Here is a 19645-nt window from a genome sequence, read left to right as displayed (position 1 = left end):
GGTGATGGCTCTCCTCAGCTGTCCCAGGAGACCTGGAAACACAGTGGTTTGCAAAACATGAAGAAATTACTGCTGATTTCCAACAGCACTCTAGCAAAGTTGGCATGCCAAAAGCTTCCACTCTGAGGCACCAGACAGGGATGGCCTTGGCTGAAGAGGGGTTGGGCAGCAGAGGAACTTTCTCCTCATAGGGAGGTTGGGACCAGGGAGGTCCCTGTTCATCCCCTGGACTAGCAGGGGCTTTTTTTAGCCCCAGTCAGTTGTCATTGCTTGCTCATGTGGCCCCTCCTGAAAGCCCATAGTGTGTCTTTAAGATGAGCAGGTCCACTAGCTTTCCTTTAATTTTATAGGTGTTTGAAATCTAACTTGCTATAAAGTGCACACAACCCCTGCCTCCCTGTTCAAAAAGGATTTTTTCTTGGCTCTTTAAAACTCGTTTTAAAAAATCAAGAACTATAACCCTTAATACTCTGCTAAGAGCATGCAAGGCAACTCCAACATTTATCTGGTGAGATAATACTTCTCTGTGTGATACTGGCAGATAACCACTTTACTAATAAATGTGTATATTGTGCCTATTAATAAAATTTCAAAATATCATCAGATGATAGCTATCAAATGCAAAAAAAATTGACCGTATTTGCCTTGCTGATGAACACATTTAAACTGAGCAGCTTTTATGGCTTACAAATATTTGGCTTTTTTTTTTCCCAAGAAGATTTCAAACACAAAATACACCATGAATCTTATAGGCAATCAACACTAATCCTGTTTAGAATTATCAGTTAAACATTAAAAGATAAAACATTATCAGTTTTAATAGCATGTGACCATTTCTCTAGACTGCATTTCTACTGCAAACCAGATTATATGGATGCAGAAACACAAATAATCCACCAGCATCACTGGAAAGATTCTCTTGTCCTGACTGAGGTTCTTCAGGCCAGCAATGCCCATGGTCAGATCAGGATACACCCAGTAGCTCTGTTTGAGCTCTAACACTAAAGATAAGTATTCACAAGCCCAGAAAAATAGAGCTTGACCCAACACCTGTGAATTCAATGGCAAATCCACCCGTGTCCCTATTGAAAGCTACAGGATGTAGCTGTTTTCACCTGCAGGAATTTTTTTCACTCCCCTCCCATCACAAAAACCTCACAGACCTTATACAGAAACACCATAGCAATCACAATATTGGCAAAATGCTAAATCAAAACAAATCAAGGCTTCTGGTTCTAAATAAATATTCTGTAAGTGAATTCAAACTCACCTGTATTCAGTTGTCCTTCCTCTGAGGCAGGTCCCTTGATGACTTTTATATATATACATAGGAAAAGGTATCCACCCTATGGGCTTTGGAATGTTAATTCCTACCTAGTGTGATGACTGTTTTAAAGTACAGTAAGCAATATATATTATGAGCTTAGAACTCCAATGATTTCTTTCATCCAGAGATTTGCACAAAGGGTGGTTAGTCAGACTCAGGACAACTCTGTGAAAGGAAATAAACACTGTTTTTCCTCCATCAATAAGCACATTGATGCACAGTAAATGACATGCAGAAATTATCAAAGTGAATCAGTGGCAGAGGCCAGGCAAAATCCAGATCCCTGTCTAGTCCTCTCCTTGCTTTGCATGTGGACATATTTCTTGAAGGATTGTTTTTGTCTTCTTTCCGCAATGGTTACAGATAGACAAGCTTTTAATTAAGTATCATACTTAATTAAGTATCATACTTTAAGTACCATATGAATTTTAACAAGGACAATTAAGGAAAATCCTCCCACTGCTTCATTGTTTACAACAAACCTAATTCAGGATGGGCACTTGACTACTTTGAGAGCAGAGGCAGGGTCTGAGTTTAAGATGTGGGGAGGCAGGAGGTTGCAGCAGAAATTAGGAGGAAGAAACTGGTCTCAGAAACTGGAGTTAGTGGGGACACACAGAGGGGCTCTGAAAGACTTGCACTTTGCAGCCAAGACACTTTTCACATATCTAAAACATCTGAGTCACTTGGAGAAGGAAAGAGAGTCTGGGAGGCCAGTGCCCTTCAATCCTGTTCCTTTTGCTGCATTTTTCTCTTCCCTGGACTCTGCCCAGCATGCATGGAGGTTAGGAAGGCCCAGATTTTATTCTGGCGGCTTTCTCTTCATTATTTAATGCATCATGAATCTGTCTATTCCCATTGCTCTTTTGGGACTGATATGGCAGGTAAGAAATGCTGTTTTGGCCAGTTACTAACGAATATTTTCAAAACCAGGCATTGTTACAGGAGGTTTAGTATAAAGGTTAAGGTGAGTGTTAAATATAGAACTCCTACTGAAACCTTCTCAAGGATTGCAACAAAGCTAGGCAATCATTCTTTGTGCACAAGCCTGATATCTTCTGTGGTATCTCAGACTACACTATCATGTAATCCTTTTACTGGGGTTTAACATTTTGAACAGCAGAAGGTAAAGTTTGATATAATGTAAGGTGCACATCTTTGTGGTGTTGTCCTGGTCTAACACTTAGAAAATAGAAACATCACATGTACAGTGTGAGTGTGCTATAGTCCTTTCAAAGGCAATGGCTACTGACGAAATGCTGGAGGGAAGGACAACAAGAGAAAATTATCTGGGAAAAGCTCATAGTGCACAGCTTGATGGCAGCAAACCCAGTAGATATATTCATTTATCCTCTACAGAACAACACAATAATTTTGTATTAGAAAGAGATGTATTCTCTCAAATAAATTATAACATTTTAGTATTAACATCTAGGTATCCTTTATAAAAACAACAATGTGACAAGAAACTGATGCTCCTCTGTCACTGAGCCTGTGTTCATGCTGGTGACTTGGGATCTTCGTTGAGAAGTAGCCTATAATCTTAGGTAAGATTTATTTCCTACTATGTTGTCCACTTGCTGATGGTCCTTAAGATAAAGTTTTTAATTGAAATACTGTTTGTCTTTGCTACATATTTTTCTCTTTCATTTGTTACCATGTAATCACATTTTTCTACATTTCACAGTAGTCACATAAATTCTTAAGGCCCATTCTACATTGCATTGGTCCTTATATACTCATTGAGTAGTGGATGTTATGTTTTAAATGCGAGTTTTTATCTGTGCTGCTATAAGCCCTTAGGTCTCTGGGACGGATTCCTTGTATTCATTCAAATTCCACTGTAAGCCCAAATAAGAGGATATTTTTCCAGCAGTGTTATGGACCTTTTCTCTCTCAAACCCTCAAACAAAATTTTCCAACCGCCTTTTAGAGGAACAGCCAAAAGCAAGCAGCCTCTATGGAAACATGCTCGTATACACTGAATGGGGCAGGGCTCTCAGCTAGTGCATTTGTTCAAGGCACTACCACATCATGAAAGCTGCATGGTGTTAGAAAACACCATCTTCTGCTAAAAGGTCTTTGTGGGGCTGTGTAAACACAAAGCATTGGGTGTAGGGCAGCCACTTAATGAGAGTGGGCTGCATCTGTCACTAGTACAGCACATTTTTGTCATTTTTATGATAGATTTAATTTGGAAATTTTCATCAGGAGTAGTGTCAATACCTGTTCTCCTTGTGCTGCGTTTGGTCAGCACAGCATGTGACTGGGAGTAAAGGGATGGAAAGTCAAGGAAAGAGGAAGAGTTCACTTATCAAATAGTATCTGCATCTTCTTAAATTAAGAAGCAGGAAAGGTTCTGGTATTCATGGGCATCCTGGCATTAAGCTGCAGCCAGTGACCACAGATGCTTTCTCTGTGGTCTGTCAATGACACTGTTGGTTACATTCAGGTAAAGGGAAAGCAGAGCAGACAAAAAGTGTTACCGGACACAATAGCATTTTCCACTTGTCTTACATAAACTAGAAAGGACGACTCCTGAGATCTAAAGCACACCAAGGTTCAGTGACAACAGTTCTTTCCTACTCACAGATTTTCACTTTATATTTTTCCCCCTCATGCCAAGGGAAGATTTTTACATTCTGCTTGATGGAGAACTGATCAAAATGGAGCATCAGTTTGAAAACATGCTGCCCATGTTGTTCTGCTTCAGGTTGCAGGTTTTAGCATCACATGTTACTGGGTGGTGAGAATACCATCTAAAATTACTTGGAATGATACTCACATTAATTATTGTCTCCATTGTGAGTTTCAACTTGTTTCATAACTTTGACAGGGAGATGAATTTCCCAGGTTGTTCCTTTTGTCTCAGGTGTAATTACAGGTAACACCAGGTATTCTCAGACTTTGTAACTGCTTTATAGGGAAGCTGCCCATCATGATGACGTAGGTTGGATACCTACCACTAGCTGACCAGTTAAAGATGCATCTGTAGCATCATCTCAGACAAATCCTTTACAGTTGTCCTTCCCAGCTTTTAAAGGGACACACCCAATTTAATAGTTGTATTTCCATAGTTTTTTCTTTCTAACATCTAGTATACCTGGAAGTAATCATAGAATCATTTAGGTTGGAAAACACTTCTAAGATCATCGAGTCCAGCCATTAACACAGCACTGCCAATTCCACCACTAAACCACATCCCTAAGCAGCACATCTACACATCCTCAAAAGTCTTCAAACTTGGAAGACATGAGGCTGTCAGTTTTCACTCTATTCAGAAGTGAACAAGTGCTGAGTGTCCCAATCTTTTCCTTTACCTTGCCTTTCTGAAGAATGCAGATGAGCATTGCATAACATCCCCCTCTGCATCTCTCTGGCCTTCACATAATGTATCTAAGGCCAGAAGTGTTTATGAGGGAGGGAAACGAGTGTTTTCCTTCTGTTCTCTAAAATGAAGTTTTTAATTTTACTGTAGGAAAGGTGTCCTAGCAAAAAGATCCCTGGATTGCATTCTATGACAGCTTGTTCACATCCCATCTTAAACACAGATCTATCACCTAAAGCAAGTAATTTGAAGTTTGAGCCAAGTTAGGGTCCTGCACATGGGTGCAATCCCAAGAACAAATATAGGCAGGGGCATGAATGGATTGAGAGCAGCCCTGAGAAGGACTTGGGGGTGTTGGTCGACAAGAAGTTCAACGTGACCCAGCCATGTGCACTAACAGACCAGAAAGGCAGCTGTGTCTGGGCTGCAGCAAAATCACCTGAGGCCAGCTGGCTGAGAGGGGGGATTCAGCCCCTCCACTACAGTCTCATAAGATCTGGGCTCCCAAAGTAAGAAGGGTGGGCAGCTGCTGCAGCAAGTCCAGAGGAGGGTCACCAAGGTGACCCCAGGGCTGGTGGCACCTCTCCTTTGAAGACAAGCTAGGATTAGGATTTCAGCCTGGAAAAGGAAAGACTCTGGAAAGACTTTATAGCACATTCCACTACCTAGAGGGGCCAAACAAGAGAGTTTGCACAAGGGCATGTGGTGATAGGACAAGGGGGACTGTCTTCAAACTGACAAAGGGTAGGTTTGGATTTGATACAAGGAAAAAAGTCTTTGTTGCTGAAACAGGTTGCCCAGAGAACTTGTGGGTGCCCCATCCCTGGAAGTGTTGAAGGTCACATTGTATAGGGCTTTGAGCAGCCTGGTTTCATGGAAGATGTCCCTGCCCATTGGGCTTGGAACTAAGTGATGTTTGAAGTCCCTTCCAACCCAAATTATTCTGTGTTTTGATGATAAATATTAAGGGCATTTCTGTGTGCCTGGAATTAATGATACAAAGCATTGAAGACTGTTAACATTCTAGAAAACAAACAGGAAACCATTTCAGGCTTTTTTCTAGGGTGGTGCACTAACAAAAGAAATAATTAGCAAGGAGGAAGTAGATCAGGAAGGTAATTAATGTTGTTCTGTGTATCAATCATCTGATTTTTATATAATGTCATCTTGGGAAAAGCCAATCATTACTGGATATTGCATGGTTTGCAAAGAAGGTAAGTTAATTTTTAAACCTTTTTTATAAGAGTCACATGTTGAAGTCATACCACCAGGTGGGTGATGCTTGACAGGCTGTGTTCCAAAATGCAAATAACATTAACACAGATTCAACACTGAGCTGACACAGCTACATGGGTACTAGACCAGGGTTGACTTGGCAGCTCAAGCCATGGCTATAACAATTAATCAAAAACCAAAAAAGTAGCTCTAGAATATGCACCTTATGGGCTCTCTAAAAGTAAGTTTTCTTAACTACTTCCTTTCCATCAACAAGCACCCAGTATTTCTCAGTTTACATGCACTTAAAATTAATTAACCAAATTTGAACAAGGTATTTTGGGTAGCGCTCTGGGGTGTTATGTACTGCTTTAGCCAGTGTGATGTGTTACCTTAAATTGATTAAGTAGGTGTGAGCATAAGTTCCATTCTTTAGCATGATACAAGAATGATGCTCTGCATAGGGACAGGGAACAAGGAGCAACTGGCAGACCACAGTGTCTTGGATCACCACAATCATATTGGACTGGCTGAATGCTGAAGGCTGCCAAGCATGATCCAAAGAACAAAAGATCAGAATAAACCTTTTCTGTGTCAAATGTGATGGAACCTATCTCTATTTATCCTTTAAACGTGGCTCAGGAGCAACATACTCCTCAGAGGAGTTCTCAAGCAGACTACTCTAAGATCAAGTACTCACCTTCTGATTCTTAGAGGCTTTTCTTCAGCTCCAGAGCATAACTCTCACTCTCAAACTGTCACATGCAGCTGTTCTAAAGAGACAGATCAGCCACTACTGACAAAATTTTCCTTTCAAAAAGTGGGTTACATAGCTATTGTATATGCAATGAGTACAAAAGCCATGTTACTTCTTCACTAGCTAGTGCTTGTTTGTGTATATGTGAGAGATGAAGTGACAGCATCCCTCACAGTGGGTTGAGAACACCAGCTTTACTCTTATGGGGAAGACAGAGGACTTGTCATAGAAACTGTACTGGTCAAAGCCCAAATTTCTATAGAAATTTCTGTAGAAAAGCCTTCATTTTAGTATTTCTAGGTGGGGGATAGAAAAAAGGGGGTTACTTGAAACATAGGACTTGACAGAATCAATTAATTTTTTGAGCTGGCCTCCTTCCACTCCTGTGACACTTGCAGGTAATCCAGCCTACTAATGGGGTCTGAGAGCAGCTACTCAGTTGATGCCCTCTCCAGAATTTATTTCTCATCCTGCCTCTTTCTGGGACCAGACTTCTTCACACTCTCACATCCCAAAGCTCAACTCAGCACTTCACTTCAGGGTAGATTTCTAGCAACAGAGCAAAACCCAGAATCAGTCAGTGATCAAGGAGCATTCAGTTCTGTCCACATAATTCAGCATCAAGAGCTGAACACCTGAGATCTTGTTTGGTTATTATTATTGCCTTTGTGCTTTCTTTTATTATTTCATACCAAGCATCAGGCATAGACTTAAGCACTAATCATTATTAAAATTATATGCTGAGTTCAGGCATAAGCCCCATCACTTCCCAAGCTATTCCTGAACATTTCTCATCTCTTTGTTGTCTAACAACTTTTCATGGCTGATGCATGGCAGACCAGGTACCATTTTGTGATTGGTCTAGGCTCAGGAACCTTAGTCAGTCATGTCCTGACATACCTCATCCATCTGTGGTAAGCAATTAATCACATAAAACTTGCATTTTTTCTGCATATTGCGAATCATTAGCATCTCATCAATCAGCCATATGGCCACTAGCTTGCTGTTGACAAAGTTAATCTTTCTGCTTCTCAAGTCTGTACAGCTGACATTTATTTGAGCTGGTGTTCTCTGTATCATGATACTTCTAGCTTGCTGTCCCAGGTCTTACATTATGGACAATTCATTCATTTAACCTGCACGGCAAAATCATTAAATTCTATCACAGAACAGTAATTTGTTCCTCACTACTCAAACTAGATTAATTTCCCATTTCTTAAAGAACTTCTAGGTTTCAGGAAAAATAAAATTTTTGGGTTTGAATTGTTCATCTCAAAGTAATATGCAGGATGGAAGTCTAACCAAGGACAGTTCAGTAAAAGTTTTAATGTTCATTCAAGACAGAATATACAGAAACAAGAAAAGTTTCCATGAAAGTAAAGACTTGAAGGAGAAAATCTGTGAGATTACTACTTCCAAAATAAATCTAAACTTATAGTACAAAGTGTCAACTTCCCTTGCTAACCATGGCCATGGCAGAAGGGTTGGAACTAGATGATCTCTAAGGTCCCTTTCAACCCAGCCCATTCCCTGAGCCTGATTCTACCCAAGCCACACATTCCTACAAAATCCTTTTATCAGCACTAGAGTATGTGTGGTCACGTTACAAGCCTGATGAAGGAAGAGGTCCCAGGAAGATTAACCTAGAAAAAAAAAATCATCAGCTTAAAGTGACATGAAAGCACAGACTCCAAGTAGGATTTGCACTGAGTTTGTAATGAGGCTATTCATGCGTGGAACTGAGTAACCTCCACCAACGCACCATGCTGGAATCCTGACAAGCCCACGCGTTTCCACACAGCACGCAGCTACATCAGAGGTGATTTTATATTTCCACAGCTTATTCAACACAATTAGGGCTCAGTGATGACTCCTGCTAAGACACTTGTAAAAATACTGCTGGAACATTGGTTTCCTGAACTTCATGCAACTGGATGCAGGGGAAAAAAAGGAGCACTTTCTAAAGCATTGTGCATTAAAAAAGTGATCAGTGTGAAGCAAGTCTCCTTTCTGCTTCTGCTAGATCAATGGGCAGCTGTGTACATCTTAAGCTGATAGTGTTCTCCAAGTGATCCTGTATGTTAGGACAGAACTGTATATCACCTGTTAGAAATCTAGAAAGGGCTCAAACAAACTTTCTGATGGACTTTATTAATAGAGAAATTATTCCACAGCACCTAGATCTTCTTTGAAAGGATACAGTAGTCAACATTAGAATTAAAATAATTTTATTTCAATGTACATGAACAGAAATAAAATATAATTTTTTGAACTTAAAGAGATATATTGCTGGGCTGGCCCAAGTGTTCTCTACTACAAGGCAGCAATATTGGCTAGACCCACTTCACTGCTATTTGGACCAACTGGGTTCAAAGTACCACCTCAAAAGGATCCTTCAGCACAAAGCAAACAATTTTTCTGAAAATGAAAAAGAAACCCATCAATGCTTCACCTAGCCAGGAATTTTACATTGTGTCCAAGGAAGATCTCAAAAATTCTGTCCATCACTGAAGAACAGTACACAGTATGCGGCACTATGTCTAAACTTAACGATCAAGGTTTCTCCCAAATACTTCTCTATTCTACTCTCTTGTACAAAGCATCTGCTATAAAATCCACACATTCACAACCACAGAATGATACAAACCCGTGAACAAGGCTGTTTTCAATATGCTTGTTGCTATGTGCTATTGCCTGCTGTATCAGCTCTGACATGCAGCATTCGTAGATGGTAAAAGGGCATTTCTCTTGGCCATCTATTTCACAGAAGTTATGACTGTTTGTACAACTTACAGTGCAATGCAGTTAATTTATTCAATGGCATGATATGGCACCATAAGAAAAGCAATTATTTGTTAAAATGCACAATTTCTTTACTAATAAATTTGTGGTGCTTTACTGATAATGTAAATAATAATAAATATAAAAAGGCAATTGGAAGAGGAACTTATAAAGAACAATCTTTTTTAGAAGTGAATGTTACCTCCTTTAATAATGAAAAACAGAAAAAAACCTTGTTAGATTCAATGAAAACAATAGTAGCTCCTCACACAGCACAGTTAAACTGTGACCTCCTTGCCACATGACGTGGATGCCTGGATACTATGAGGATTTAAAGAGATTTTTCTTCTATTATTTTAAGCAGCAAATGCTCTCAGGTACGGGGTTCCCCAAGCCACAGATTACTTAAAGTAGACTGTGGGGAAGCATTGCTATCTGGTCACTCTGTTTTCATTCTTCCTTGTGCATCTTCTTTTAGCCACTGAGACTGGATCCTGGGCCAGAGGGACCTTTGGTCTGACTTCATACAGCAGTTTCTAAGTTACTTCAAAACATTTCATAAACTTATACTTAAGACAAAGGGCTTAAGTTCATCATTTGCCATGTCATTTAGCTAGAAGGACTAAGATGTTCAAATTACAAATGACTTCCAAAAGAGGAAAAAAAATACTTAAGCTTTTTCCTGCTGTGACTCAGTTGTATAAAACTGTATAGAAAAATGAGAATTATGTGCAGATGTAATGAAAAGCAGTAAGCTTTATAAAAAACATTCTTAGAAATGTACCACGCATAAACAAAAGATGATTTACAAATATATTTAGCGGCTCTTCTAGTCATCATCAGAATCTGAATCATATATCTTTCCTCTGATGGTCTTCTTGTCCAGCTTTGTAAAGCTTGTTCCATATTTCTTTTGACTTTGAAAAGGTGGATCCATCAAGTTTCCACTACATAAAAAGGGTAAGACAAGTTGATTAAAGCCATATTCATCCAGACAGTAAGCATCATGTCTAATGACCTGTTTCTACAGAAAAGCACTGTCTAAGAGAACACAATGCCTACTTGTACCCTAAGCAGCACTGTGGTGTTGCTAGCATAGCACATCCTGGTCAAAATGGCCAGGATAACTGGAGTTAAGACAGGAGTGTGAAAGTAAACAGCACCTGTAAGTGGAGCTGTAAAATGAAAAGGCTTTTCCTGCAAACTGATCATGCTAAAGACGACAGTCTGTCAGAGTAAACTGTAAGTAGGGAATTACAGAGAGACTTTTCAAACCAGGTGAGGAAGCACCAGCACAAAAGAAGCTAAAATGTTGCTAACAAGGGACTCTGGAGTCAGAACTGGGGTTTGCCAAAAGGCACCTTGTGCTATCTCTGCTATCTCTTCCCTGCAGGAACTCACACCTCAGAGTGCCCCCATGATGCTGCAGGGGCTCTCTCAGCAGCAAGTACATCCATGGGAATGGGCCTGTGTTCCCTGTTGGAAGCAGCAGGTTTCACATGAAACTGGAGCACCTACTTCTCTTTCAGTAGTGTTGTGCAAGGAGGGGAATCCCCTCTGGCTGCTCAGAAAAGGGTGTGCCCTGCTTTTGCTCACATGACCTGTGCGGGGTTTGCATCCAAGTGAGTGAGTGAGCGAGCAATTACAACAGTTACAACCTTCTGTGATTAGCCATAAAGGAGTGTTTAGAAATTTGTAGTTCTTTACAAAATGTTAATACTCCTTTGCTGATATTAATCCTAAATATACAGCTCACAGATTGCAACTTAATCACATATGTTAACATACCACTTGAATCCTGATTTTGGGCAAATAATCTGACCTGAAAAGTTTTTCCCCTAAATAAAGTATACCCTTTTACCATCTGCTATCCCACAGGTTGAAGGAAAAGAACTATTTCTAAGCTCTGAGGAGGCCTATGCCCTTTTCAGGAACTCCAGAGAGAGGGAAGTGGGAACCGTTTCAGAACAGTTTGGAAATGTGGCTTGCATTGCAAAGCCAGGGTCTGCCAAAAGGAACGAAGAACAAAATTCCCCCACTCCACAAGGAGCTAAGAACAAATACACAGTAGTAGTAGAGTCAAGTAGAAGTAACATTATGCCATAAGCCAATGTATCAACTTTAGCAAATTCAGCGGTGCTTGATACAACTCCAGTGAAGAATTTTTCCCATAAAAGGCTGTTGCATCCAAGCTGTCTCTGCATATTTGCTTTTCACTGAACTGGGAAATACCAGTTGTTTTAAAACTGTAAGTTTCAGTCATTTCACCCAAAGTTCAACAGCTACTAAGCCAAATTGACTAGTAGTTTCTTTGGCTTTAAGATACAATACTTCTTGCCAAAATTTTACTTCATTAGACATTTAAATAAATTCAGGTAATGAAATTTAAATTTTAAAAGTGCACTAAAAACATTCAAAACAATAGAACAAAATTAACCTAAAATGAGAGATGACACTTGAACCACATTGGAAAGGAAAGCAGAATTTCAGTAAATAATTCTCTGATAAAGTTAGGCTATTGTGGTGACAGATATGTTCTACTGCCTTTTGTTCTGCAGTCTTTAACAAGGTACTTATGATGATTATATTGTACTGTTACTCAGTTTATTTACACTTATTCGAATTATTTTCCATTTTCAGTACAGTTTGTTGAAGAAAAAAGTATATTCATGTATGTAATACTGACTTAGATGCAGTTTAAGGATGACTTGCTGAGTTTTCTCTGAAGTGGATGAAAAATGCTCAAACTTCACTCTATTGCAACTGTGACATGAAGCATCTGTAAATGCTATAGGGTTACATTAGATGCACGACACTGAAGCCATGTCAGAGCATCACTGCTACTCCATACACCTCATGACAAGAACTGGTCTACAAAAAGGACACCTCAACACTCATTACAACATCTCAATACTTTGCCAAAGAGATTATCTTCTTTCCCTTGATGAAGCACACAGATTAAGTAACTATATTAAACTCTTACATGTCTTTTTAGCATACAACATAATAAAGTTAAAACCTTTCAGATTCCCCTGTCTGCAAGGTCATTCTCTTTCACTTAATCTGAAAATAAAAGAATCACAAAACACTTAATTACCTGTAATTAATTACATCTGCACAGCCTAATCTCCATTCTAAGGTTTCTGTAGTGAAGTCATCAGTGTTACCGAGGTCAGTAAAGCCCACGACGTAGTCCTGTGTTTTCCCATCTTTTATTAGTGCTAGAGTGGGAATTACTTTGATGCGCAGTCTTTCGCACAAGAAAGGAGATTTTTCAGCATTTAATTTCAAGAATTTTGTCTCAATGTGCTTTTTTGCCAATACAGTCAAATGTTTGTCCATTATTTGGCACCTGTGGAAAAATTAACCCAAAATATATAAAGTGTTAGAATGAATAAGCTGATGAATACGCATTTGAGAGGAAGTTTAAAAGGAGCAGTAAAGAATTAGTTCTATGATGTTAATACTTAGACATTACCTCTGTAATAGAGAATTTAGTTTCAAGACAAACTATGTTTCAGAGGTAGCTGGATTTAATGACTAATAGAGGAACAGCTTGGAGCACCTCTACTGTATAATTATACCATCCCTTTCTCTAATTTCTTCCTAATTACCTTCCATACACCCAGAAGCCTCGCCCTCCTTTCTGGAGGCCTGCACTTACTGATGACATTTCTTTCTGTTCTTCCAGCTCAAGCTTCACTGCCTGTCAACTGGAAAAATTTCTCTATAGAAGATTTCTTCAGAGAAGTACTCTCAATGTGTTACAGTGTTCTGGATTTTTGCAGTCACTACCTTCACAGCTGAGATGCAGTAACTCAGCATAAGTGAAAAAAAAGTGATTTGCACGGACTGCTTTGCACATTAGTGCTAAAGGCAAAAATACTTGGCTTCTGTTGCCATGGAGTGAGCATACAACTACTGTTTCTCAGCCATGGGACAGCAATGTGAACTGCTCAAAATACTTATCAGATCACAGAGATTCATGAACTTATCACCTGCAATCTCAGCTTTCTGGATTGCCTTCTCTAAGCAGTTTGGCTTAGCTGCATGAACTCTGTGATGTGACTGTCCTTAAACTTGAGAGGAGAGGAGAGCTGAACAGATCAAAAAAGCTGGACTGGACAAAGATGAAAGCAACTTGATGAGATGGTTGGTAAACCCAACACATGAGCTTCAACCTGTTTGTCAGCATGACACACTTTACAAAGCACTTTCTCAGAAGTTCCTTCTCCTGTCTGAGCCTACAGACTTCACTGATTCAAGAAACAAAACCCAAACCTGTCCTAAGCTACTTCATTTGCAGTGACAGTCTTTCACCCTCTTGAGTAAAAGCTAGCCAAACACAACTGCTTTAAAGACTTAGGAAATGTACGACATGGATACCTCACTGCAAAATCCAGCCTTGACCTCTTGCAATTCCTCACATGGAGGCTGTTTCAGTTTATATTCTATAAGCTAGGGAGAACATAACACCTTTGGGGAAAAAAAACACCTCCAAACAACCAAAACCAGGACAACTGGCTCCTCCTTCAATAAACTACTCTACTTTGCTACTGCATTTTAACAGAACACATCGAGAGAGACCCAGTGAGGAACAGCCTACAACCCAGCATTTCCAAAATTCTTCCAAGGAAGTGGGACATCTTACTTTGGGTTCCTATTCTGAGTCACCACATATTCTCAGATCTAAGTGTCTCACACTCTAAAAAAAGTGACAGAATCACAAAGGCACAGGCACAAAGGGAAAGCAGCTGCAACTGATCCTTTCAAAGTAAAAGGTTAAATTCTCAAGATGCCTAGACAAGATTTAGGATATTTTTTTTCTGTTTGCCAGAATCACCCAGATTATCTCTATTTGGACTAAGCAAAGCCATCTTTTTGAAAGGGTCCTCTTGCATGGTCTACATTTATAGACTTAACTGCCTCAAACTAAATCAATAATGACACACAGCAGTCTCTCAAATATTGTCAAAGAGATTATACATCTATGTTTTAATCAACTATGTAGCAGAATATTAATTGTTGTCCAAGCAGGTTCAGATTAATTGTAGTGGAAAAATACATTTAAAGAAATCAAATGTCTTGAAAAGTGACTGAGATTTATAATGAAGCAATGTGAATACTTCTAAAAATGCCTGTTCATGAGTGGATTTGAAAGAAAAAAAACCACATCTGTTTTTGTAGACACCTTTAAACAAAAGTTTCTTCAGCACAGCTTAGTTACTATACTATACCTGAACGTTGTATCTCTATAGAAATGGCAAACCACGTTTTTACTTTCTTTAACTTCTTGGAAAAAGTCTCTCTCACTTGGGATTTCTCTGTATTCTCCATGTCCTTTTGAAAGCCACTCCTTGAAAAACATAAAAGCACATAATTAGTATGGAGGTTGTTAGTCTATCTGTTGTGCAAACTCTACAGCTTTTAGAAAACGTAAGAGGGGGCCTGCAGTGAAAACCCATTTCATACAGTAGTGGAGAAACAAATTACTTCCTCCCCTTTGGTTTTATTTTAAAAGTACACAGATAAGGCCACCTTACTTATTTGGAAATACAAATCTTGTACAGAGCTACAGAAAATTCTGCAATGCAGCCTCTCAGTAAGACAAGAGCAGTTCAAAGAATACAACAAAAACTCTTGGCATTTGAAAATTTTATGTACACTCAAAGAACTCGTCTAAACTTAGTCAAGTAATTACATGAATTAAACAATTTTTTAAAAAATTTTTTTACTCTATGAAAAAAATCTGTGAGAGAAAAAGCCTACTAACTTATCTGCAATAAATGGTGTTTACCTATCAAATATACATTGAAGGGATCTTAATATGAACCAGGCTCACAGAAAATCATGCAGAAAACACATGTGCACCATCAGTCATAACACACTGATAGAGAAACAGAATGTCACAAGATAAAATTTAGAGGTAACTTCAAAAACTGTCTGATTAAGTGTGCAAACACAGTTTCCAAAGAGCAAATCTTCCACATTTTCAACCAACACACTTAAAGGAAAAAACCCACAGCCTCTACATTACTAAAAGGTAATTGCAGTGTATTTAAACAAGTACAGACTAATCTACATGATTAGAAGTAGTGCAGTATCACAAAATGTGACAAAAACTTTAACTTTCCAGTGGGGAAAAATATTTAGATAAATCACTCTTCTTAATCTTGCAATTTTGTCTTAGGAAGGTGAAAGAAAAAAAAGGTTTCTAAGCAAACCAAAGATATCCTGTAAGCTAAATTAGGATAGAACAAAGACTCTCCTGAATATTGTATACATTAAAAATTCATGGAAGTAGGAGCATATGAAAAAGTCATCATGATGCAAATCAAGAACTCAGTTATCCCTCAACAGTGATTATGCATTAATTCCCCTCTCCACAGATTAATTGTGGAATAGTGTGACAGCACACTCCTTTTACTGAGCAGTATCCTACACCACCTTTGCATTTGAAAGCGTGTGAGAACAGGCTTAAACTTAAAACGACATGAAGAAGTTTTTGCATGAGACCTATCACATGTTCACATCCAAGGACATCCAAATGTCATGACTTCTGAAAAAGGAGAACACTAGAATCAAATATAAAGTGAACTTCTGAAGACAAGTGAATAGTGTACCACTTTCTTTGGTTCTTACAGAACCAAAGCTGCTGGTACTGCCTGTCCTCCAGCATCCCAGCCATGCCATGACATTTCACTGCATTCCCATTTCAAAGTCTGGCATCAGCTTTTAAGGACTCCATCACAGCCAAGCATCTCCTTTCAGCCAAGCCACTTCTCCCCCACGACAATCAATTTCTTGTTTAGGTTAGCTCAGATGGAATAAGCTGAGAAACCTACAGCTTCCTTACTTATAATTCAGGTCTCACACCATATGTTACCAAAATTATGGTGTAAGCTATTGCTCAAGAAGAGCTCTGAGGGAGCATAAAGACCTCGTTTGACATGAGGTGTCAGGTTCCAAGGGAGTATTTCCTTCCAAGCCAACATTTCATTGGCTCAAAAGGAGTTTGACAAATGATTCCAACCTAGGAACAAGGAAAAATCCCATTTCACCCTGCTACAAAATATCTGAACAGGAGGGCACATATCACATGCTGTAAGTAAAAATCCAGAAGCTTCAGAAGGAAGACACTTCAGAAGGAGCCTAAAGCCTTATGGTTAGGTTGCCTACAGGACTTATGCTTCCAGATAGCAATGTTCAGTGAACAGGTACACACTCAAATCTCTGTATGAAACTCCTTATCCTATCCTTAATGTAACAATCACAGAGGTGCTTCTCTCCTCCTGTTAAAAAACACAAAGCATGCACACATGGACAGACACTTACTTTCCTGGATAATTTAAAATTAATAAACACAGAAGGGAGAGAAAGAGGGAAAAAATCCACAAAACCAATCAAACAACCCCAAAACACTTGGTTCACATATACAATTTCCAAAAAGGTCTGTTACTCTCCACACATCAAGAGTCGGTACTACAGAAATTACTTGTTTCTGCTGCTGGCTCTTTTTTAGGGCCTCCAGCCTCCTCTGTTTAAGGCGTTCCAATTCATCTTCATCCATTTGGTCCAGCTTCTGTAGTTCAGCATCCAGATGTTCTTCCACAACCTTGGCTGACTGAAGTATTTCATTCTCCAGAACTTTTTGAAGGATATCAATGGAGGTATCAGCAGCCATCTTTAGCTGGAAAGTGGTCTCTCCAGAGCTGTGGAAACAGTGATACAAGGAATTAACATACAAGGAATTTACACACACATTCAATTAAAACTCTGATCTCTCTTTGCTTGCAGTTCACACCACAAAAAACCAAAGTTTTCTGCTATTTGAAGACAGGAGTAGTTAGCAGATAGTTCTTTTCTTTATTACAACCCATTTTGAAGAATACTTTCATGATGAACACAGATGGCAAAGATACAAATTAAGTCCTATTATTTCAGCCCCAAAAGCAGCTACTGAAAGTGCACAGGAACCTAAAATTGCTTGTTAATATAAAGAATAAAAATTCATCAGTTCCAAAAGGACACTCATCCTGAGCCAGATATGCCTACTTTAAAAAATATTCTGGAACAAGAAGATTCAGTTGGAAAGCACCAAGTTGCTGGGAGGAGGTAAAGGATGCCTCAGAACAAGTCTAAGCAACACCCAGTATGTAAGTTTGTGCCAGTAGTTTAAATGCAATTATTTTAAGCCCCTCAGGCACATTAACATATATAAATCTGAATTAACAGTCCTCTCCTCAGCTACAAGAAAGACAAGGTGCTCAACAGCAAATGCTCTAGGCCAATACACTGCTTTAATTAGCTTCAGAAAATTGCTATTGCAAACAGCAACCTATGGCAGCCAGCAAGAGGATTTAAAAGCCACTACCTAATTGCTGTGTGAAGAAACACAGCCAAAATAATTTTCTGTAAAGTTCTCCCTGCCCAAACACATCAAAAGACACAGAACACTAACCAGAGTGCATGAAGACTTGTGACAACACAATTGACTGTTCTCCCCAATAAACTTACACTGCAGAAAATTATCAGTGCAGTGACTGACAGTTCTGAAACAGTGCACAGTCACCCTACTGAGATTCTCAACCTGCTGACCACGGACCTGAGGTGCCGAATTTGCGTTCCAGGCTACTCTTGGCTGTATTTCAAAGCAGGCGAACTGCCAGCGTCACTGGCTCTGGGAACACCGTGCATACACAGGCCGGAGAAACGTTTTAAGCACGGACGGGAGAAGCTCGCAGATGAGGGCAGCAGCGCGGGCACACGCAGCCCCAGCAGCCACGCGTGTCATCGCCACGCTCGCTCTGCCTCCCTCTTCCCACAGCTGCTGCCCACAAAGTCTGCTTGCCCCCACCCTTCCTTATGTTTCCAGAGGGAATGTGAACCTTGCCGGCGGAGATCAGAGGCCAGCAAGTCTCCAGGCACGGGGAGCCCCTGCTCAGCTGGGGCGAAGGGAGGCTGCTCATCCAAGCTATCCGGAGGGAAAACAGGACCGACCCCCGCCAGCCCCCAGTGCCATCCGCGGCGCCCAGCGCTATCCCGACTCCCAAGCCGCGGAACCCGCGTGCCAAGAGGCTTTTCCTACGCAGCCGGGAGCCTCGGCGCCGCCGGCGGGGCCGCGGTTCCGCCGCTCGGCCGGGAAGCGGCGCCGGGGTCCCGGACAAGCGGGGCGGCACACGGCAGGGGCACTGCGCAGGCGCCGCGCGCCTTCCTCCGCGGGCTCGCTACACACAGCGCCACAGACAATGCACGCACCCGGCTCAGGACGGACTCTCCAGGGGCGGGGCGCCGCCCGCCCTGCCCCGGGCTCGGTGGTGGCGGTGTCGCCGCCCGCGTCCGCAACCACAACCGCAACCGCAACCGCAACCCCGACCCGGTCCCGGCACCCACCGCTCACCCTCCGCTTCCACAACCGCCGGCCGCGCCCCTCCGCCGCTATCGCGAGAGTCAGCGCGGGCCGCACCGCGCGCGCGTGGAACTCCCCCCGACGCGCTGATTGGCCGCCAAAGCGGGCACGCGCCCCTGCGGGAGGCCGCGCGCGCACCCGCGGAACTACCCGCGACGCGCTGACTGGCCGCGGGCCCGCGCCCCGCTGGCGCGCGTGCGCCCCGTGCCGGGTACGTACGTACGTACGTGCGTGTGGGTGCGTGTGTAGGCCGCACCTGCGGGCGGGAGCCGCGGACTGGAGGGTCCCACCCTCCGCGCCGCCGCAGCTCCGCCCCGACGTGTCCCCACCTCCGCCAGCGCCCACCTGCTGGGGCGCTGCTGTTCCTCGCCGGCCGTGCTTGCGAGAGGTGGGGCAGGGCACGCCCCCTGCCTCCTAGGTAGTTTCCCGTCGCGCAGGCGGCTCCGGCGGCTGTAAGAGGGGACGGTGGCAGTGCTCGCCGCTGCACTTGGGGGATTCCTGCTCGGGGTTAGACCTGAGGCCGAGGCCGGCCCCGGCGGGCGTGTGGCGGTCGGGAGCGGCGGGCCCGGGCCCCGGAGCGATGGCGTGAGGTAAGTCACGCTGCGGGGGCTGCGCAGCCCCGGCGGGCTCGCCGAGAACCGGGCTGTGGCGGCAGCTGCGGCTCGCCGTCTCTTTGCTTCTTCCTGCAAGTGCGCTGGAAGATCCGCTCATATAAGTAATGGGATATTAAAGCGTGGGTTTTTTTAGAAAAGCAAACAACAACAACAACAACAACAAAAACCCCAAAACCACCAATCTCCCCCAAAACCCAACACACGTGTCCGGCTT

At 41.7% G+C, this 19645-nt stretch overlaps 1 protein-coding gene across 4 annotated transcripts; it reads right to left on the bottom strand.

Annotated features, from left to right (window-relative positions):
- Nucleotides 1–8830: 8830 nt before the first annotated feature.
- TXNDC9 (thioredoxin domain containing 9) lies at nt 8831–18944 on the bottom strand. 4 transcript variants are annotated; one of them, XM_030959347.1, is made up of 5 exons: nt 18014–18559; nt 16904–17120; nt 14646–14764; nt 12506–12760; nt 8831–10355 (listed from the first exon to the last, which is right to left on the bottom strand). In XM_030959347.1, exons 2-5 carry the CDS (start codon nt 17090–17092, stop codon nt 10238–10240), a joined length of 681 nt encoding a protein of 226 aa, XP_030815207.1. In that variant the 5' UTR covers nt 17093–17120; nt 18014–18559; the 3' UTR covers nt 8831–10237. The 4 variants fall into 4 exon arrangements, with proteins under 4 accessions (XP_030815207.1, XP_030815188.1, XP_030815178.1 ...); XM_030959328.1 differs by lacking the exon at nt 18014–18559 and adding an exon at nt 18809–18944 and having other exon boundaries at nt 8832–10355; XM_030959318.1 differs by lacking the exon at nt 18014–18559 and adding an exon at nt 18802–18922 and having other exon boundaries at nt 8832–10355.
- Between the last annotated feature and the right edge of the window lie 701 nt (nt 18945–19645).

The sequence above is a fragment of the Camarhynchus parvulus genome, chromosome 1, assembly GCF_901933205.1.
Source record: "Camarhynchus parvulus chromosome 1, STF_HiC, whole genome shotgun sequence".
Classification (NCBI taxonomy): domain Eukaryota; kingdom Metazoa; phylum Chordata; class Aves; order Passeriformes; family Thraupidae; genus Camarhynchus; species Camarhynchus parvulus.
This window is presented reverse-complemented; position numbering and strand designations above follow the sequence as displayed.